This window comes from Geospiza fortis, unplaced genomic scaffold, assembly GCF_000277835.1.
Source record: "Geospiza fortis unplaced genomic scaffold, GeoFor_1.0 scaffold592, whole genome shotgun sequence".
Taxonomy (NCBI): domain Eukaryota; kingdom Metazoa; phylum Chordata; class Aves; order Passeriformes; family Thraupidae; genus Geospiza; species Geospiza fortis.
The window spans coordinates 198,827-220,847 of NW_005054609.1; the positions used below are offsets into that span (position 1 = coordinate 198,827).

The 22,021-nt window shown below is 42.8% G+C and overlaps 1 protein-coding gene and 2 non-coding genes across 8 annotated transcripts; all 3 read right to left on the reverse strand.

Moving 5' to 3' along the window:
* Positions 1-1,261: 1,261 nt before the first annotated feature.
* Positions 1,262-22,015, reverse strand: ATG16L1 (autophagy related 16 like 1). 6 transcript variants are annotated; one of them, XM_031064615.1, is made up of 19 exons: positions 21,987-22,015; positions 20,861-20,954; positions 18,562-18,667; positions 17,095-17,168; positions 16,654-16,905; positions 15,698-15,763; positions 13,417-13,503; positions 12,587-12,643; positions 12,340-12,387; positions 11,537-11,639; positions 9,451-9,556; positions 9,261-9,331; positions 7,711-7,782; positions 5,658-5,778; positions 4,721-4,826; positions 4,047-4,196; positions 3,600-3,647; positions 3,132-3,233; positions 1,262-2,738 (listed from the first exon to the last, which is right to left on the reverse strand). In XM_031064615.1, exons 2-19 carry the CDS (start codon positions 20,881-20,883, stop codon positions 2,645-2,647), a joined length of 1,686 nt encoding a protein of 561 aa, XP_030920475.1. In that variant the 5' UTR covers positions 20,884-20,954; positions 21,987-22,015; the 3' UTR covers positions 1,262-2,644. The 6 variants fall into 6 exon arrangements, with proteins under 6 accessions (XP_030920475.1, XP_014166392.1, XP_005430271.1 ...); XM_014310917.1 differs by having other exon boundaries at positions 13,417-13,506; XM_005430214.2 differs by lacking the exon at positions 12,340-12,387.
* Positions 8,641-8,903, reverse strand: LOC115948906. The gene has a single exon (XR_004082664.1).
* On the reverse strand, positions 11,056-11,325 carry LOC115948907. Its single transcript, XR_004082665.1, has one exon.
* Positions 22,016-22,021: the final 6 nt, after the last annotated feature.

Consider the following 22,021-nt stretch of genomic DNA (forward strand, 5'->3'; position numbering starts at 1 on the left):
CATCTTCAGAGGATCTTGGAAACAGCTTCTCTGTAATACATGCTCCTAGTGCAACCTTAATCCAGAGAAAGATGCCCAACCCACCCCAAAATCCACCTGAAGGGCAGCTCCACCTCTGGCAGCAAAACTGCAACAGCCACCTCTGCACTGCAGGTTCCTTTATTTGCTCTTCTTCTCTCTGCAGGCTGAAGAGAAAAGGAGGCAATAGAAGTAATCAAAATATAAGAAAAAAAGGAAAAGCTAAAATTGCTCACTAGAATTTCTTACATACCTTGGTGCTAAGGAGCCTTAATCTAAAATGCTTAAGGATTTAGCTAGCTGGCTGTTATCCTTCAGCATTATTAACCTGCTTCATAACGGCATCAATGGGCCTAGCAAAGCCCTTTGGGTAAGATCTGTGTCCATGCTCTACAAAAACACAAGTGCAGCAGTCTAAATTATAAACATCCTAAACCCATTCTGATCCTCCTCAGCAGAGCCTGCAGTTTTTATTATGCTAATCTCCCAATAATCTTTCATCATGCTGACTTGCCACTTCGTGATCTGCTTTCCTGCAGTAACCAAGGTCACCTGGACTCGTGGCAGGTGCCTTTTCAAGGACCATATGCCACTGCAACAGGCAGAAGAAAAAATACCTTGCCCTTAGAAACTGTTCAGAATGCCAACATTCAATTTTTGCTACAGTTCTCACATCCATGAGCTGAATAAAAGCTTATTTTCTGATGAAAAACAGGGTGGCCAGTGACAGCTATTGGTTATGAAATTTGTACACTGAAGAGCTGAAGACTGCTTCGTCACTCTGAAGCTGGAATCAGAGCAACATCTTCAAAAGGATTTTTGTGTTTTTAAAGAAATGTGCAACTCCTATTCCTGTCTTAAAAACTTGACAAGCTAGCAGTCGAAGCCTCACAGCAGAAAAAGACATCTATTTTTAGCAGTGTTTGAAATACAGATCCTGATTTCCTCAGTTCAGTAGTTTATCTAAAACATCCAACAATACATCAACCTTTCAAGGACAGAGACAGAGGCACTTGTTCAATGAGGCAAGACTTTCTTCAGTCTCAAGGCAGGACTACTGAGACAGTGCAAGCCCAGGCTGCACCTGCAGGACATCCAACCCCCAGCTAAGAGCATTATCCTTTTTCCCCCTTGACACCAAATTCCACAATTCACCAGGAAAATGGTATTTCAGATCCCCCTCTGCACTTATTCCAAACAAGATCTCGCACACAGATGCACAAATAAATAAATCAGAGCAGTGTGGGGTTTTAAAAGCAGAACACAAGTTTATTTACAATCAAGTTCTTATGGGCAGCTGAATAAATAAAAATTTTGCCCCATGTACTCTAATTCCCCTCTGCAGAAAGTGTCTGAACGAAAGGCTGGGTTAGAGTGAGCCTGTCAGACCAGCTCCCCCAACCCAGCCCCTCCAAAGAACACACTTCCATAGTAAAACACTATTGGGAAAGAAGAAAATAAAGTGCAAATAAAAAGGCAATAAAACGCTGGTGGCTTGTCTTGAGGCCCAGGTGATGTGGAAAGGTTTGGCTGGATAAAGATATGCCAGGTAGACACATCATGGTTTAGGGTGACAGAACAGGGACAGAGCTCAGACACCGCTCCGTATCACAGAGGGCTCCAGCGCAAATGGGAATATTGCACGTGTGCTCAGGAACGGGGCAAGTGGCCTGGAATTGCCAGCACCAAAACAATGGATTTGGGATTTGATGCCACTAGCTCCCCTGTGTACTGACAGCCGCCAGGACAGGACGGATGAACAGAAAAAGGAACCAAACATCTGTATTCCAGGACTGAAGTCACAGGATTACTACATTCCTCATCACTGCAGCACAACTTCTAGAACAACCTCACCAAGCTTAGCTCTCTCCTCACACCCACTAATCAAACTGCCTGTGGTATAAAAAGATTAAAAAACCTCCTATTTTGTGATGCCCAAGCTGTTGAAGGGCATGTCAACACAAGGGTACAGAAGTCCTGAAGAACAAACGAACCGTTGCCTCAAGAACCAATACAGAGTTCACAGGACAGTGCTGGAAAGCCTGTGCCAGGATCAGAACAGATCTAAACTGAGTTGATGACTCAAAGGCAGAGCTGTCAGAGCCATGGGAGACCCTCTTTAAAAGCTGTTCCAACACTTTAAACTGCCTAGGATGTGTTTCAGGATCTTCTCACCCCATGCCTGAACTAGGCCACCAGAACAGAACACAGGAGGCAGAACATGCTTTAAGTCAGCATACACAATGACTTCTTTCCAAAGTTTCCACCTCAGAAGTGCTGTAGATACATTTGTGTGACAGGATATTTGGCACAGCTGTCTGGTGAGGAATCCCGCTAGTATCTTCAGCTCCACGTGGTGCATAGATACTGCAAGTAAAGGCATGACTAAGTAGTATTCTCCATCTACAACAGCTAATCCCATTCTGAGTCCAAGTGCCACAGTGCAGTTTTGGCCATGAGAAGTCTCTGACTCAGGCTCCTTTCTCCATTGCTTTAGAACTTCCCTCTGGAAAGCAAAGCCCATGTGCTTGTCCATATCCTGACTCTGGATGGATGTGGGCTCAGGTCTCCATGCTGTGCAGCCACGGAGCAGCACCAGCACACTCGGCCTCTCAGCCTCCGTCAGTCAGAACTCAGCCCACAGCACAGCCTTGTTTCCTTTGTCCACACTGACCACGTGGGCACCCGATGGTGACCACGTGACTGCATTGATAGAAGAACTGAAAGGGAAGGCAAGAGTCAGTTTAAAAACAGCTGAATTCCACCACAGCACTTGGCACTGGAATGAAATACTGTAATACTCTTATTACCAATTTAAAAAACCCACTTTCTCACATCTCAAGAGACTTGGGCTTTTCGTAAGTCTGAGAGAGGTACAATTCCTTCAAAACATATTGAATGCACTTTACTAGAATCATATCTCAGTTTAACAAGATAACAACAAATCTAATTCAATCTAGAGAATACCGCCATGAATCCACAAAGACGTTGCATATTAATCATTCTCACATGCCAATAGAAGTTGCAAAGCTGTACAACTCCAACTTTTTGATAGCTCAGCAAGATCCACAACCCAGATCCCCACCCTAGGCTGCATGTCCCACTTCTCTCACCTGTGATGCTTTGCAAGCGTCCTCTCCAATTTCCCAGTAAGCACATTCCAAATGTAGAGGGCCCCATCAGCTGAGCCAGCAGCCACATAGTTACCATCAGGGCTGTCAGATCAGACCAGGTGCAGAACGCAAAGAACAATTTGCAAGTCAGCAATTTTCAGCACACATCATCATTCCACCCACAACTTCCTAAGCAAGCAACTTGGCATTAAATAGTCTTTTAGGAGTTATGTGTTATCACCTGCTAATACTAAGAAGTGAAAGCGCTTTGAAATCAGAGCATTTCCAAGACATTGGATCAATATTTACAGATACACTCTGGCTTGACCAAGAGGTAACCTGGGACAAATTACAAATTCTGCCCCATTTTTCTACCTGTAACTGGGGACCACTGCAGTCAAGCATCAGGAATCACTCAGTTTAGCTGGGGAAAGGTTTATCAGGTGCCTTGTTTATGTCTGACCTTACCTGAACACAACTCTTGTCCAGTCAGAGCCGCATTTGAATCCTTGGGCACTGGAAATTTAGAATCAGATAACTGTTAACTCATTTATGAGAAGAGATACTTACTAAAGACAATGTTAAGGATTTCTGTATGGTTTAGAATAAACTCCAGCATCCCTTTATCCCAATTCATGTTTCTCATACACCCTTCTCTCAATGGCACCTGAAGAAATTCTTTCCTTTAGAACACAGACTTCTAAGCCTAGCTGCCTTCTTCAAAGAGAAACATGACAAGATCCATTAGAGCAGATCTTTGCTGTTTCTAGACATTCTAGAGAACTTTGCCATGTAGAAAAGCAAAGTGAGGAGACTGCTGTCTTCACAGAGGCCCTGGAAACCACTCCAGCACTAAGGGTAACCCACAATACAAGGTCCTGAAATTCACAGTGCTCCTGTGAGGAATACACTCACCTGAAGGTCTGTTTGACAGCACTGACCCGCAGGTCAATGATCTTGAGCAGATCATCACGGGAACAGGTCAGAAGCTCTGTTCGCTCGGGGTTCAGGTCCAGAGCTGTGATTCTTCCAAACAACTCCAGTTCTTTTACTATGCTTTCAGTCCTAAAGACAGAAAGAGGAAAGAAAAAAAAAAAACCCAAGAAAGCTGTGAACTAGGGTCCAGAAGCCAAACCAGTGCATCAAAACTTTGACTTGTCCCAATGTGGAAGAGAAGATAAAGGACTACTGATTTATTCTTACATTTTGTTTCTTTCCCAAGCTAGATCCCACCTTGTGGATAGCATTTCCAGCAAACAGTTAAGACACTACTTTCCTCACAACCCCACCCGAGAACAGCAAGTACTGAATAATGAAAAATACCTACCAGCAAGTATGCTGTCTTTCCAGAAAAGAAATGGCATCCCAAAAAACAAAACAAAACAAACAAACAAACAAAAAAATCCCACAAACCTATAACACCAAACAGCCTAGAAGGAGTAACAAAAGTCTCTTTAATGGGTTTTTAACGCTTTTATAACAGTTTCCCCAGCTACCAAGCTCAGGAAGAAGAGTTCCCTACTTCAGATTAGCTTGACAGCAAACCCATAACCACAAATACACCATAACCTCTGCTACAATAGTTTTACCTGATGTCCCAGAAACGAATTTTCTTATCAAAATGTCCACTCATTACACACTGCTCAGTACACACGATGTCATTGCAGCTAGATCCTGCAAATACTGTTTTTATACCTAAAAAGGAGAAACCAATGGTGACATGCTTAAATTCACATTGTCCAAACTGATGAAAACCGAGACAGAAAATAATCCCTAAACCCTCCCCCCCACCATACAGTGGCAACACAGAGCAGTGCCTAAGGAGTGGCACAGGACAAACTGTCTTAAAATAATCCTGATTAAGTCTTCAACCTCTCTGCCCTTTCTCAATCTCCTTTGCTGGGACTTGAAAAGTTCCCATGACAGCTGCTTTACTTCCCCTTCATATTTAGCCAGCTATAATTTGCTACTATTAAACAACATGAATCTGTCTCCTTGACCTATGTTTGCAATTCAGGTATCAAGGTAAGTTTGACTCTCAAATGCTCTCTCAGTGAAAATAGGTTGAAGAGCCCCTAGTAGGAGAAAAAGAAAGGAAATAAGGTATTGCTCCCAAAGAAAAACCTGGATCCTAGCAATTCCTTCATTTGAGATGCTGACATTTTTGGTATGCTTCCAAGAGACACTTCCATCCACCTCAGAGTTAAAAACCTGGCCTGGCTCCAAGTTTTTAGTGGAAGACTAAAATACCCATTCCCAGACTGGTAAACAAAGACCACTCCCAAAACCAGCTGCTCTCAGTGTAATAGCATTAACAGTGCTTCCTGCACACACAGGATTTCTTATTCCAGGTAACAGGCAGAAAGACTTCACTTACTTAAAGAATAACAGAAAATGGAATGACTACTAGCTTTTTCTGTTTTTATACTGGCAAAAAGATTCAATAATTGATTTGACACCAGACTGCCAGGAGCATTCAGCAGAAGCACAAAACATGAATGAAAGTCAGAACTTAGGCTTCCTTACAAACTTTGCTGCGGAGATCCCAGAGCTTGAGGGTCCGGTCATGACTTCCCGAAACAATACGTGCATTGTCCAGCAGGAACTTGGCTGACAGAACTTTACCACTGTGACCTGTGAGGGTGTGCTGGGGACACGAGATTGACATGAAACTGAGTATTTCCCCTTTCTCAAATTGTAATTTGCATGTCTCCTGCTTTGCTTGGCAGAAAAAACATCTATTACAGGTAAATAGAGATCACCATTGAGTAGGAGTGTTAGTTATCAGAGTCCAGCCTGGAGCTGGGAAACATAGGTCACCTTTTGCTGCAGTTTCTCCAGTTACTCAGGAACCTGCCAGCTCCTTCCTCAACACTCTGTACACCTACATTTCATCAACAGATGGCAACTGCAACACAGCCTTGCAGGACAATCCAGGGGTTAAAGCATGCTGAAAATGGAAATTGTGCCTTTCTGCCTTCATATGGAGCTTCCCTCAAGGACACAACAAGGTATGGAGTCTCAGTTGTTATTACATCTTAAAGCCTGAAAGCTGAGACAACCAGGGATTTCAGAAAAACTCCATACAGCAGCTTCTTTAAGTGCAGAGGGAGGCTCTCTAGGGCTGAGAACATGAATCACATTCACTTAGAATTGTTCAACACTTACATACAAAATCACAAAATAGACAATGAATTACTAAAGTAAGAGTTATGAAAAATAAGACAGAAATCTTTGTAGACAGTTAAGATTTTTTTAAAATACTCAACAGAATATCAAATTGCACAAAGCAATCTGGGCGTGGGGAAACACAAAATAAAAGCCCTTAAGAATGGAAAGAAACAGGAGCTAGGTTTGGGAAAAAAACCCAAAACCTGATACACAAAACATCATCCCAAAAAGATCACCTTGCCTTAAGAAAGGAACACAAACTCCAGCAATGAGGATCTATCTTCCACTCTGCATATCTCTTCTGCCCTTGCTGCACAGACATCACATACAGGTGTTGCATTTAGGCAGGGAGTTTTGGCAAAGTTTACAGTGATTTCAGCTTTAGAACCTCCTGCTTATGTGCAAGCCATAGAGATCCACAGTGCTCACACTTGAAACAGAGGGGACTATTTCATCTTGGAAACAATGAGTGCACTCCAAAGAATTACAGGAAGATTATGTGAATGTCTGCAGGTGTAACTAACCTCTTGCAGTGAGTAATTATGTCTGCTAAACTTGTATTCATTATAATTCACATCCAATAGCAGGTTTTGCAGCCAAGGAGAAGATGCAGAAGAACTAATACTCTTCACTTTCCTAAGGCCTGACATGTCCACACTGAGAACTACCCAAAGAATTACAGTGCATCTGTTGGTTACAACCAACACTGAAATGTCAGAAGATGTGAACATCAAAGTGGTACCTTACTAAAATAAAAGTTGAGGAAAAGTGTACATAGGAAATGACAATTTTAAAAGGCTCTTGGAAAGCTGTGAAACTTTTCTTTTGGTCTATCAAAGGATTATTTTCAAATCAGAGCCAACTGTTAGAGAAGAATATGAGTACAAAGTACTTGGGAGGAAAGGAGGAACCCTTCAAAAGATATTGAGGATGATGTCCAACATGCTGAGGCTTGCTGCCTTGGACAGCCAGGCAGAGGGCTCCTTTTCAAGAATGCTGCTCCTGACTTAAAACAAAATTCCCTCTTTGTCTTCTGCAAAGCCCTTTTCAGCAGCCTGTCCTTTGAGAGAGGCTGAATCATTGAGGTGGCTCTCCATAAATCATAAGAAGCATTTAAAGTTCCCCAGAGGGGTACAAAAAAGTGTACACACAGTTTATGTGGCAAGGTTTTTCTAGCGGGCAATGTATTGGGAAAATACACAGTAACTGGAGCTTCCTGCAAGGCTGTGCGGAGATCAACACTGTATTTTAGGTCTTACTGTGAAGAACTTCAACAGATAAAGAACCTCTCAACAAAAAGAACTATTAAAAATGTCTGTAAATGCCTAACTTCCAAAACTGCCATGTCCCCATTAGACAAAACTGGGAACACAAGACAGAAAAAACTCCTTTGCCTTGCAAGACTCACCCGTAATCGATTGTCATCAACTGTCCAGATTCTGCTGGCAAAGTCATTTGAAGCAGCTAAGAGGTAAGAACCCTGTAAACACAAGATTCCTTTCAAATTCCTTCTGCTAGTTGATATGCAAACCAAATGAAAATATTTCCAATAAACCATTAAAAGCATATTAGTGCTATTTTGTCAAAAGAAAAAAGGAATCAAACCAAAACCACAGTAGCAAGTGCCAGTATGGAAAGCTAATGTAACCCTCACCAAAGGGCTGTGGCACCTGCTTCTCCCCAAAATTGAAGGGCTTGTAGAATCATGGCTATAGATTATAACAAGAATAATGTATACCCATTATAACAACAATCAGACCAGAAAAAGGACATTCATCTTTCCCTTTTACAAGCAAATGCGTACTAGTTTACCCTCATCTGTTGTGGAGTTGTTTCCCTCTTTTTTATTTGTTTTTTTTTCTTTTTCAGAGGAAAAAAGCCCTGCATAATCTACTCCCCTGCTTACAAAGGTCTCAGAGTGCAATTAGCCTGATTCTTGCCATTTTCATTAAAATTCTAGCATTTTAGGCTAAGATCTCAAAAATTAAACCTGCCTGAGGAGAGAGAAATCAACTTGTTCATGGCTTTAGGGTTAGGGCTTCCACAAATCACCCATGATGGAGAATGGCCACCACAAAATTTATGCTTGCACTCCTGTCCATCACAAAAGAATTTCCTGAATCCTTGTAATCCTTTGGTATCTCATCCAGGCAATTCTCACAGCAAGTGTGTTCAAGCAACTTGCCAAACCTCAGGATTAGTTTCTCCTGCAGATTAACAGTACATCTCTAATGAGCTGGTCAGTGCCCAGAAGAAGGATCCTCTTGGGTGCGCATCATAATTTATCACACAGAATCACCAAATGGCAGAAATCATATCAGCTTTGTGCTATGGAAGAGGTCTCAGCAGAAAAGTCAGATCACATGTCCAGTTAGACCAATCCAAGACCCCAAACTCCTTCAAGCAGGACTGTTGGATGCTGATCTCAGTCATGTCTCCAGTGCTCCAGGTGATCATGACCTGAGCACATCTCACACTGTCAGCAAACACTCTGCCAGCCACACCATTGCTGTGCCATGGCTGGGGAGAAACTGCTGGGAGAAGAGGGCATGGAACTGCAAGTCTTGGGATAATCAGACCTTTTACTATTCATCACAGACCTCAGTAAAGCACTTATGGGAAAAAAAAACTTCACAGAAATAAAGCCTCAGTGTATTTGCTTCTTCTGTGCTGTTATGCCAGCTTCAGTGGAATACTAATTTCTTACTTTAAACAAAAGTCCGTAACAGCAAATATATGAGCTGCATATCATCTGAATTGTAAGGCAAGGATCAGAATTACAGACTGTACCTTATCAAATAAAGGTCTTTTGTACAATTTCAGCTACTTTAATGTTTTACCTCATTTCTTAGGTAACTTCAATTAGAACTGAACAATAGTAGAAACAATAGTAGAGAACAACGTAATTCCATAAATTTATTCCCACCTATAAACAGTGGATATTGCACAGATACTCACAGCACTATCAAATTCTATGCTTGTAATCCCAGCGTTACTGCCAGAGAGGGAACCTTTGGGCTCACACCTATCTGCACAGAGAAAGATGAACAAAAACTTGAGCAACGGGTTAGAGCAGAAGTTGCCACAAAATGACCCAAAATATGAATTTTTTTAGCATCCCACCAGGCCCCAAAGCAAAAAGGTTTACCTCCCAAGACTTCCCAAAGCTTAACCCTCCGGTCCATGCCTCCTGTTGCTAGTAACCGGGAGCCAGGGCTGAACTGCACCGCATTCACCTCCCCATCATGTGCATCCTGAGGAGGGCAAGGAACAGAACAGCCACCCAAAAGGGAATTAGCACACACCCATAACCCACAGAGCAGAAAGCTACAGAACTTAAAAGTTAACAGAATCACAGCTGTGCATCTTTCAGAGGAAATAAAGCCACAGACTGAAATTCTGCTGTGGCTGATGGTACACAGACAGCAAAAGGACTGATCCATATCGAAAGAAAAAACAAAGGCACATCAAAAAAAAAAAAAACAGCAGCAAAGATTCAGCAGCAAAAACAAACTACCAAAAGCCTTAGAACGCTTCCTAAGCTTAGGCTCTGAAGTCACACCAGAAAAAAGAAAATAAGGAAAGGATAGGACAAAAAACAGTAACAGTTGATGTGCTGTAGAAGGAAAGTAACTTTTCATTCCTCCATCTAGAGACAGCCATGGAACATGATCCAATCAGTTCATGCAACCATGGAACAATCAAGTCAGGCTTGAGTTAAGCAAGTCTGCTAGGAAACAGCACAGCAGATGCACTGCATTCACTGGGTGTGCTGGTGATTCTGCAGTACAAGTGTGACAGCACCTGCTTGCAGAGGACTTGGGCTTATGCTGTGCCTCCTCTCTGCAGATGCACTGACCCCCCAGCACCCCTTCTTCTCACAGCCTAATGTTCTGAATTCTTGAACTTTTAAAACCTATGATAATTTTAATAATAATTCATTTTTATTCCTCTATTCATTTCACAGCTTTAGACTACTTACCTTCACAGTATTACCACCACAATTGTAATTATTTTTTAAGTATTTTCAGGACCTGCTCTTTCAAAACCAGCTTTTCTGGAAACCTGTATTTTTATGGAACTTGTTGCTTGAATGTGGTCTGCCAGCTCATATTTAAGGCTAATCACACTTCAAATCTGATCTTTCTGCAAATGCAGAGGAGCCATTCACAACGAAACTGGTGAAAGGCCTTGCCTAGAAGCTATGCCTGAAGTGACTACCTCTGCCACCTCCTACTTGCCTCTCCAAAGGTGAGCCCAGTCTGCTCTCTGCATTGGCCAAACCTCTGCCACAGAGCCCTTGCATTAATTCCTAGAATTCTCTGCCACACCTAGACGTGTCTTGACCCTCCACCTGGGCTCAAAACACTGGAGCTAAAGCCTAACACCTCCTCACCTGACATCCCCCATTCAAGCCAGCTCCAGGTGCCATTTCAGTCATGACCCTGCTCTCACTTGAGGTGACATTGCCACTCCCTCCATCCACAACTTCCACTACAGAATACGGTAACAGGGCAGGCAAGAATATACATGCTTCCCTGCTGCAATGAGCCACATTGATGCTCTGGATGAAGAAAAGCAGTCATTTAATATCCATGAAAAATCCACATCCAGCTCTGGAGTGCCTAAGAAAGCTCCAGAGGCATATTCAAACAAGCAGCTGCATTACAAGACACCTTCCTTTCAGTCACAAGACAGTGCAGTGCACAGAAAATTAGGTTTAGCTTTGTGAGGCCAAGGAACACATCAAGGAGGTCTCAGCTTGAAAACCTTTGATCATGCACAGCCAGTGAGAACACCCCATCACCATGAGCTCCTCTTCACCAGGTTTGTTGGATTACATTTGGTGCCACAACTCCTTTTTCTGTGGAGAACTGGAACTGAATTAATCCCAAACTGTCAGCAATCTCTTCCTCCATCACTGCTCTACTATGGCAGGATAGAATAGGGACTGCTGGGAGCCAAAGGGTAATGGGGTGGAATTTCCCTGTGCCCTCAGAAAACTTCTTCGTCATCATCGACCTCAGTAAGACAGACATCGAGCACACTGGCTCTGAGAAACATGTGGGGTAAGAATTAAATGGAATTGAATGAATTCTACCAAACCAAGAATTCCTTCCGGTTCGGCAGTGCTAACAGAAAGAATCTCAGGATATCAGTTCCCACATAGGGGATTCACTTCCTCCAAAACCAGAACACAGAATGGCAGAGCAGAGAATTCCTTCTGTACTCACAAAGACACAAATGGCAGTAGTGGGCACTCTCACTTCTTTACTGGCACCTGGATGTGGCTCTGCATTATCCTGGGGGGCAGGGAACGAGGACAGAGAACGCCTCCTGAGATGAAACAAAGTAATAGCATTTTAAAATGAGAAATGAACACTGTTTCTCTTGAATTCATCCTGATGTCTACCGGTCAATTAACTACTCTGTACAGAAAGTAAAAAATTGGGGAAGATGTTTTAAACATCTTTTTTTGCATCGTATCTTTCAAAAATTACATTTGTCATGTAACGGTATATTCACTTGTGGCTTTAGATATTTCACAGTTCACCACATAAGTTATCTGAACTGATTACTGACCTCATTTTGGAGCAGTGTTTTAATGTTCTCAATAGGAAGAGAAACATGGGACTGGCTGCAGCTCCATTGTTATGTCTAGGAATACTCAACACCATTTCAGCACTACATCCCAGGCAGCAAAATGCTGTGTTCCAAAGCTTGGGCTGCTCCATTTAAGCAAAAACATCCACCTACTGCAGAGCTTAGCTTAGAAGGACTGGCTCCACTCTGGATACAAAGCACAGAACTCAACAACTTATTTTAATTAACCCTACTAAAGGAGCAAAGTGCAGTGGAAAGTAAGAGCAAACCCCATGTATTCTCTCCACAGATGGGCTCATTGCCTCTCTCACTGTTGATAATTTCTAACCAGAGTTATCAACTGCAGAATCTAATCAGCACAATGCACCTGGGTTCCACATTACTTCAATGGAATACAATCACATGCTGGACTAAGAGCGGATAATGTTTTCACCTGGCAGTATCAGAAGACTGATGTCCCAAAAGGGGAGACTCAGACAGACTGGAGGGAAAGGTCAGAGGTCAGCACACGGCAAGATGGAAGAAACAGGAAGTTGAGGAGAACAAAAAAGAAAAAATAAAGAAAGGCAGAAGCTAGAAGGAAGGCTGGAAATACTTGTTTGCATTCCCTGCATCACCAAAATTTTGGTGTACACTGAAACCAATAAACAAAACAAAGAGGTGAAAGTGTTCTAACCTACCCAAAGATATTACTGATAGAGTCCAGAAGGCCTCCAGCTGGCTGGGAGAGTCGCTTACTGAAGGAGGGGAGGACAGGTTTAAACCTTGTGAATAGCTTCTCCACATAAAGATCAATACAAACACATTTCATAGCAACACGTCTCCAGAAAGACTCCCTCCCCTGAGACCCAGCCCAGAGACAGAACACCAAGGCAGGCATCAGTGCAAAAGACATCACTAACTACAACTCAGAACACATTCTGTGGGTGAAGTTTCTTCAATGGCCCTCAACCTCACCCTGGGAATTTTGCTGGGTTTAGATAGAACAGTCTGCCAAGTCTGAAATTTCAATCAAATTAATCCATGATCTCACATAACTACCTCTTACTTTCCACTCACTGCTATTTTAGAGGAAGAACATATGCATGTAATCTAGGTGAAGATTATTTTCAGCATTTCAGATAAACCCAGCTATTTGCAAATAGCTATTGCTATTGTGATATCAATATTCACATTGATATCTTGTAGAGTAATGGAGGCATAAAACAACAGGCATTGTAATAGCCATATTATTAACTACATAGTTTTTAAATATTTGTTTTAAAGATTAAACAAAGATTTTTCAGGCACTAGGGTAATTTAGTTAAAACAGTGAAGGAAAACCAGCACATCTAAAGCATGGCACAGAGAGTACAGCACATGAGCTTCCTACTGCTCTGGTAGAAGCACTAAACTGTGTTCTATCTAAAGGCAACTAGAAACCTAAGTTACATTCCCAACACTGTTCCAGCTCTACTGTGCCCCTTGCTCTCCCTCAGTGACATGCTACAGGAATCCCTTGGTCACAAACCTGGACGTCCGGCTGACAGCTCGCACTGGAGAGGTTTCCTCAGCTGTGTCAGAGGTTTCATCTGCGAGCACTTCGATGTCATCATCCCTGCTGAAGTGAGAGAAAACACCTCCTTTTCAATCAGCCACTGACAGCAGCAACTTACAGGATGGCACTGTTCCAGGGCCTGTCAGTTCCATGCCCAGCACACCCCAGGTTTCTGGAGCTGTAGCAACACAAAGGTAGATCCAGATAACACACACTGATGCAACTGACAGAGATGTAATTCAACACACAGTGTTGAAAACAGATACAGACAGCAATTTCAGGTTTTTTCCTTCCAGCTGCCAATTCCACTTCACTGACAGCAGTACTGGATTTCCACATCCCCTTGTTTTTGTTTTCAGACCTCCTTTTCAGATTCTCTTTACTACAGGATCCTATTTCAGCCTGTAGCACTAAATACACACAGCATTTTAACAACCCACCACACCTGAGCAAGGCTTCACTACAGAGTGAATGATATTTGCTGGAGCAGTTACAGAGCAACAAAAACATGAGTTACTGCAACACCAAGTATAGGTGATATCAGCACCTTTTTTGCTGTTTCAAAACAAGCAAGTGTTAAAGAGAGCACAAGAGGTTAATTGAATTTTCCTGTCTCACCTGCACCAAAGACACCCTGATACTTTCTACACTGCTGTAATTCAGGTACGGCACCATTAAGTGTAAGAGCTGTTTTTGCTCATTCTATTAAAGTGCTGGTGGTCAGCTGAACACAAGTGTGAGGCTCCAACCCACGTACAATAAATTAATCCAGCTAAATTACTGAGCTAATGCTGAAGATTTCCCCCATTAGTCACCATGGGCTCTGACAGCCTAGTATTTTTCCCTTCAATGATGATTTTTCCTCCACTGCTGATTTTGTAGGACAAACTATTTTTAAACACACTTTACTAATGCCATTTGACTGAAGAGAAGTTTAAATTCAGCATTTGAATAAACAAATTGTGCCATCAAATAACACTCAGCTGCAAAAGCATTTAAAAGGATGAAAACAACTAACCTCTCATTTCAGAATATAGCTGCACTTTCAATTCTAAGATTTTGGAGGAGAGTATACATGAAAAGACTATAGAAAATATATTCGCTGATTGAATGTATCAGGCTTGTGTTTCAACGAAATACTATCAAGTTCTGCTAATATCCATTTTTAAAAATCTGAAGTTTCTGCTATTAAAACTGTGTGTAGCAAAAGAACTTTCCAGGTTAACAATGTATTTTTAAGTAAATATAAACACAGGGCACACCCCCTGAAATGGTGCAGTTTTTCCCTTCAGTAAGCAGCCCATTTACACAATACAAACACTCTCAAACTATAAAATCATCAAGAAGAAATCAAAGCCATCTCTGAAGCAGAATACAGAAGCAATTATGCTATCGGGTGTCTCATACTCCCTTTCCACATGCCCCTCCTCCCTCTCCCAGCCTTTTACACAACCTCCCTTCCAGAGGGATGCACTGCTCCTGTCCTTTGCAAGGGCTTGCAGCACAGCCCTTAATGTGAGTCTGTGATGTGAACATAAAGAGAAAAGATCTCCAGAAACAGCCTGCAGGCTGCTCTGGCACCACTCAGCAGGGCCCAGGAACAGAGCATCAGATGCAGCAGTTCTAGACTGGGCAAACACAAACACCCTGATGAGCCCAACTCTGAGCACCCACTGCCCCCTGTAGCCCCCTGATCCCACACCACAGAGCCAAACACAGCAGGGCAAGAACAAGGGACTACAGGGATTTCTCTTCATCTTACCAGGTAAAGTATTCCACTGTTTTTCCCTTAGACAATAAATCCCTGCCAGCATGGAAGCCAGGTATTTTCAGCCAGGTTAATTCATTCAGTGCCTGTTCCTCCAGGAAATCCTTGAGCATGTCTGTAGTCTAATATTTTAAAATCCAGGCATCTCCAGAGTAATTGTTTCATTATTTCACTGTTACATGAAAAACTATCTTAAAGACCAAAGGCACATCTCTCAGTATAAAAACATTTTTGTAACAACATCTATTGACCACATGAACCATTCCTGGGACTTTCAGTCCAAGCATCTATTTTCAGTCCTAAAAGAGCTCCTTCTTCTGTAAGTTCAGGTAGGGAGAGTTACGGCACATTTCTGACTTTACACAAGAAGTGCAAACACTCCTCTACATCACACAATTTAGGAGTAACAAAGGTACCATTTATCACACTTCTGCACAAACCTGAGGCACAAACTGATGAAAGAGACTTTAAATCAAGACTGCTTACGGTTCAACAGGCAAGGGTTCTTTGGCAGCTTCTGCCAGCTCCTTCTGCAGCCTGGCCTGGCGTCTCCTAAGAAAGAGAACCCAAGGTTATTAAAAAAGAAAACCATCAACATTTCCTTAATCCCATTCCAAAGGCTACCCTGCACAGTTTTGATGGGCCTCATAGGATTAAAAAAAACCAAAAAAATCAGTCCCCTGCTCTAGTTTTATCCTGCTTTTCAAGATACTCTGAGCAGGAGAGGCAGTTTTCTTACTGTGAGTAGCAAAGGACAAGATCACTCAAGTGAGGCAATGAGGCAAAGTGAACCTATAGCCCTTTATGATCCATATGAATACACATTAGCTTAGAGGGTAAGGACTTGCCAAAATAACGATTATGTTAGTGAAGCTAATACAAAACTGCCAGCTACTGTGAGACTTGTAATATAGGTCAGTCTCCAGGTATCATTAGCTGGCAAGTAAGCTGAAACAATTCAGAAGAAAAATTATTTTGCAAGGAAAAAAGGCCTTTTTTTAAAAAAGTAGTTTTGCAGTAAGTTTTACATAGCTCACTCTCATAGCAGATGCTCATTCTAGAGGAATGCAAAAAACACTGGAGTTAGTCAAGTCAAAAAAGGATAAAACTAGGAGCAGTATAAGATGCAATATGAACAAGAGAAGTCCAAATCTAATACCAGCAAAATCCTACAGTTTCTATCTGTTTTATGATCTTCAGCACACAGTTAAATGTTGCTGAAGAAACAAAAGAACATGTTTTATTCATTTAAAAGACTGGAATGTTTTCACCAAGTGTCAGTCTGTGCTGTGCTGGCTGGAAAAAAAAAAAACAAGTTCTGGACTCTCACTGTGTTATGCAAGAATAGAGATCTCAGAGATCAAAACTAAATCTGGTTTTATCCTATGCACTCATAACTGAAAAACATACCAGTTTCATCAAACAAAGGTCATGGATCTCACCTTGAATCCTTTTCATTTTCTGCATTCAAACGATTGGCTTCTTGCGCTTTCTCTGCCATCCAACGTGAGACCAGCTCCTGGTTGTCCTCAGTAGTTTTCCTTAGTTTCTCCTCCAAGGCATTGAAGGTGATCTGGAGAGCATCATATTCATCTTTCAGTGTCTGATTAGCCCGCTCAAGATCTTGCAGTTTGCTACGCAATTCCTGGCACTCTGTTTCCAGTTCAGAAATCTTTTGCAAATACTCTGCAATCCTGGAATGGCAACAAAACATACAAAACCATGAGGACCTCCTTTGGGACCTGTGCCATCTTCCTTGTGCTGTTTGCACAACGCCTCACAAAGGCATTTTTAGCCCTGGGCTAAGATTCCTAGAGAATATTATAACTCCAATAAAGAACTCCATCAGAAGTCTGGTCACAGACAAAACAGTTCTTACTCACTTGGCTTCATTCATCTGCATCTCTTTGTCCTTCTGCTGCATTTGGTTGTTTAAATCAATTACAGACTGGGCCAGCTGGGGAGAGGAGAAAATTTCATTACAAACTGCAGGGATGTCAGTGGATAACATACTGAGCAGCCTTCAGTGCAAGCACAGACTAATCTAGCATTAAAAGCATGGATCACACATTTCAGGTCTTTTTTACCCCAGCTTTCTAGGCAGATCTGCTACACAGGTCATTAAATCAGAGAATCCACTTTCAAAAATAAACTGTTAAGAAGCTGCTGTCCTTTGATGTCTCACTCTCTTCCCTGAAAAAGTTTCATTAATAGTCAGATCAAACAGAATGTATATCAGGAAGAAATTTTAGTAGTGGAAAAATCAATACAGAATTTAAAAATTGTCAAGTAAATGAGTACTGACAACCAAGAAACAAATCATCCTGTTAGGGCCAGGACAGCCATTTCAGGAGACACACAGCTCTCACTGTGAACACAGGTGCCACCAAGAGTTTGCTCACAGAGGAAGTTGCTGGTGGAGTGTCTGCAGAGCACAGAGAGGCAGAGGCTGCTGCTGCCAAGCTGCAGCTGCCAGCTCGTACCTTACCCGGCAGCACGGCCTCAGCTGCCCAGGAAGAAGGAAGACCGATTTCTGGGAAGAGTGCCTGCCTGTTCAAGTGGTTTTAGGACACCAGGTTGGAAGCAAAGAAACTATTCTGAGCGCCCTAACCACCTGGTGCACACCTCCCAGAGAAAACAGTCTCCTCTTTGGAAAGCTCAGAATTGCTGACACTGGAGCTTCTCCACAACTCCAGTGGGGTGTGATCAAAGGAGCATTTTCCAGGCCATTCACACCTTTTCCCTATGAAAGTGTGCAGTCCCATTCAGCTTTCAGACTCATTCAGTCCACTGCTGTGCTTTTAAATCCCAATTCTGCTGCTGAAATTCCTGTCAAAAAAAAAACCCCAAAACAGAAATCCAACATGCCTGGCTTTTCCTCTCCTCCAGGCCCAAGTGTCAGTGTTACAGAACTCCTGGGCTCTGAACCAGCACTCCCTTTCCAGCCCAGCACCATGGCTCTTTCAATCTTGGCAAAGTGAGACCAGTGAAACCACACACAGCCCCCTATGCCCCACTCACTCTAAGTCTTTCCAAGTTACTAGGGGTCACATACAGCTCTGTGGCCCAGATCAGTTCCTTTCTCCTCTAATACAATTAAGAACTGATTAATGAAGTAGAAAATTCAGCACTTAATAATCATGCTGTGCTGACAATAGAAGCTCTCATCTCCTGGTGACAGTATTACAGACCAGCCTGTGTCTGGTTGGTTTTAATCATCAAAAATTGGGGAAGCTTAAAAAGACTCTAGATGAAAGGAGGGAAAAATGATGATTAATGAGCCTGGTAAAATCATGGTCAGGCTCCCAAAAGACCACATATGGACCACAGAGAACATAAGACTTTCCAACCTCGCCACGTTTCTTGTGCAGCTCAGTCAGCTCCTCTTGGTGCTTTATCTTCAGCTGGGCCAGTTCCTGCAGCTGAGCGTCGTTCCATGTGCTATCATGTCCGGGGCTGCAATTGGACAGAGAAGAACAAGAGATGTCCCAAACTAGAATCCAGTTCTTTCTGTGCCTTTGCCAGAGTCCAGACATTGCCTCCCTTGGAAGCTCTGTACACCAGGGACACAGGTGATTCATAAAAAACCAAATAACGCAGGTCTGGAAAGTTAAATCTCTTGAACACTAGATTCACTTTTGTACATTTCTAAACCAGTATTCAAACTCCAAGAGAAGAAAACTAGCTTTGTTTAAATTTGCATGAAGATAACTGAGTCTTAGAAGCACACTCTATAAATTGTGGAAGAATTACAAATTACCTCCCTGATTTTTTCTGGAGGGAGGTGGTAGAACTTGAAGATGCAAGATGTCTGGAGAGGGTACAGAACCAAAAGCCAGGAAACCAAGGGAGTATTCCCAGGCCCTTGGGTTTACAGTCTCAGGTGTGACAAGTCACTCCTCTGTTGGCCTGACTATACTCTTTTTGTGCATAAATTTTCAAGCGGTTACTAACTGTGTTTTTCAACACTATTACTGTGAGATGATCTTGAATTTTTACATATCAGAACATTTATCTCACCCTCTGCCCCAAACAACTATAGAATGTAACATTTATCACTCATGTCTCTGAAAACACAGAAGCAGGCACAGAGAAAACCAAGCTTTTTAAAAAGCATATACACACACAGACTCTGAGCACATTATCAGCTACATTTTGAATTACAGCTTCTTAAAAAAATCATAATTTTAATTAAAACACCATTATATCAGACAAACAGAACAAGGTAATTGCATCCCTTTCTGCAGTCATTTTGTGTTCTAACAGTCCAGGGAGAAACAGATAATCCATCCAAATGTCTCACAGTAATACCAGTAACCTAATGCTCTTCTCAAAAAACAACCAACCAACCGCTCACTGAACTAATGCTGCACTAACTGCATTTCCAAAAAAATATGTGCAAACAGACAAGAAGCCAAGTCCTGTGGTAATATCCAACATGTCCTATAGCTCTAGCCACACATACCCCTACAGCCAGCACTACACACTACTCCTTGGGCATGAGGGAAGTAAAAACACCTTTCTTCAGCTATCTAGGATTAGAAAAGTAATTCTGTTTCAAAAACCTGTCATATACTGAGCATAGTACCAGAGTTCAGCTGAGTTTTTACTTTCAGATGCTGTTCTGTGTCTTTCTTCTCATCCACATTTGGTCCAGCCTCATCTCTTAAGACATGGCATTCAGCCAGAACACAATTCCCATAAACTGAAATGGTTCAAGACAGCTACAGCCATCAGAAAGCTTTTGGGAACTTTCACATGGGTGTTAACTCCAGCCTGCTGGAGCTTTGCCTGCAATTCCTGTAAACCCAGAAGGAAACTTCTTCCTTCTCTGCTATACTGATTTGTTTTGTATCCAAGTGGGCGTGCTCATAGAGTTCCCTGCTGTAGAGGGGTTCTGGTTTCAGGACAAGAACAAAAAGCACCTCAACAGATGAAGCAATTTTTACAGAAGTAGGAATTCTGAGCTCCTTGGCCCTGCCTTCTCTTCAGGTACACTGAGGGCAGAGCTGGCCAGCCCTCACCTGTGGAACAGACAGGCTGTCCAAGGGACACTTCTGGCACACGGGTTGGCTGTGCAAACACCAGCAGAACCAGCAGCACAACCCCTGCCTTCAGCACAACACAAGTGCTACTCCAGGTTAGGGGGGAAGCTTCCTAAGAAATCCTATTAAAAAGCAGGCACAAAACACCTTCCTTTTGGCATCTGGTGCTTATTTAGGACTGACACTTTGCAATCATAGTTTATTTCTGTTCTCCCCTTTCATGTGATGACACAGATTGAAAGAAACTAAGCCATTAAACCATCTTATACTCAATAGGAAGAGCAGAAAACACTGTTAAGTGTTACAAGGCAAACAGACCAGGAGCAGCAGCTCATTGTGGTTCACCTCTGTTCCATGAGTTTGTGATAAATCAGCTTCCTTCCCAAACCTGGCCAGATCTTCCTCTGCTGCATATTCTAAACCTATTGTAACTTCATCACAGGCTTTGACACAGCTATAAGGTATATACAGTCCAACAGAATTTCAGTTTGTTGTGCGCCAAGTCACTGTAGGGATCTGGGAGCGGTTTGTGTGAGGCATCAAACAGGTTTAGGTTACAAGGTGTACAACAAACAGCTGCTGACAAAAAAGGAGTGTAACATACCTGATCTCATGTCTGCTCTGCATGTCATATTTTTCTGCTTGAAGTTTATCAGCCAGCACTGCATGAAGGTCTGACTTCTCCAGCAGCTTGTTATCTGCAGGAGCAAAAAAGTGCACTTAAGAAAACCAGAAAGCAAATCCAGAGTCCCATCTTCTCCTGCCTAGATCACTAGCTGTGATCTAGTCCCTTTAATTACTGTGACACAGCCAAATGCTACAGGAGCCTCCACCACATCACTGTTTCTCTCTCCTCTTTGATCTTAACAGGTTAAGGCACCATCCACCTACAACCCCAGGAACTCCTCATTAATTCAGGTGCTGTGTGGGACTGGTCTTATTAAAGCTTAATAGAGAAAGAGAGAGCAACTTCTCAGGTGCATGGCTATCTGCTAAAACAGAGTAGTTCAAAGTTCACACTCTTTACAGATCCTCAAAGGACAGCAACCAGGAGAACAGGCCTGGCAGAGAGACCAAACCCAGCTCTGCCGTTTGTTTTCTCCGACAGTGTGTGGGACCCCCCTGCCATCCTGACACAGCTGAGCCAGGAGAAGGGCGGGCAGGAAAGCCCTGAACAGAGAGTGCTGGCCCCTGGATAGCTCCAAATTTTACAAAAGACCATGAACAGGGTCAATAGCAGCATTGTTCTCCGTTCCACAAGAAACTGGGCAGGAATTGTGCAGACAATTCAGACATTCAATCACTGTCCAGAGCACAAAGCACTCCAGCCTCTCAGAGAACTGAAACAACTACATATTTTCCTCGACAACGCAGAAATTCCAGCTTTTCTGTTATTATAGACATGTCCCAAACAGTCCCGTGAAAACGGCTCGGCCGAGGCCCCTGGGACCCTGTGCCATCACGGCTTTCCCACCTTTGAAGAAGAGGAGAAATCCCACAATGATTCGGGCTGGAAGGGAGAACAGCGGGTCCCCAGGTCCCAGCTCCCTGCTCAAGAAGGGCCGTCCCATAGCACAGGGCACCGGACATAATCCAGTTCTGGAAAAGCTCCAGAGAGGAAGACTCCACACCCTCCCCACTGAGCAGAGTCTCCCTGCACACACTGATGGGCATCGGAGAGGGAGAAGAGAAGCGCTACTTCGGCCGCGCCCCCGCCGGGCCCCGCTTACACTGGGCGATGATCTCCTCGAACGCCTGGCGCTGT

Excerpts from the sequence above, each read along its gene's own strand:
- ATG16L1 (XM_014310917.1), bottom strand. The coding sequence starts at position 20,883 with ATGCAGAGCAGACATGAGATCAG. Across the intron at positions 7,783-9,260 it reads GCATAGAATTTGATAGTGCT|GGTTCTTACCTCTTAGCTGC; the intron begins GTGAGTATCTGT and ends TTGTGTTTACAG. Across the intron at positions 2,739-3,131 it reads ACGCTTGCAAAGCATCACAG|TTCTTCTATCAATGCAGTCA; the intron begins GTGAGAGAAGTG and ends CTTCCCTTTCAG.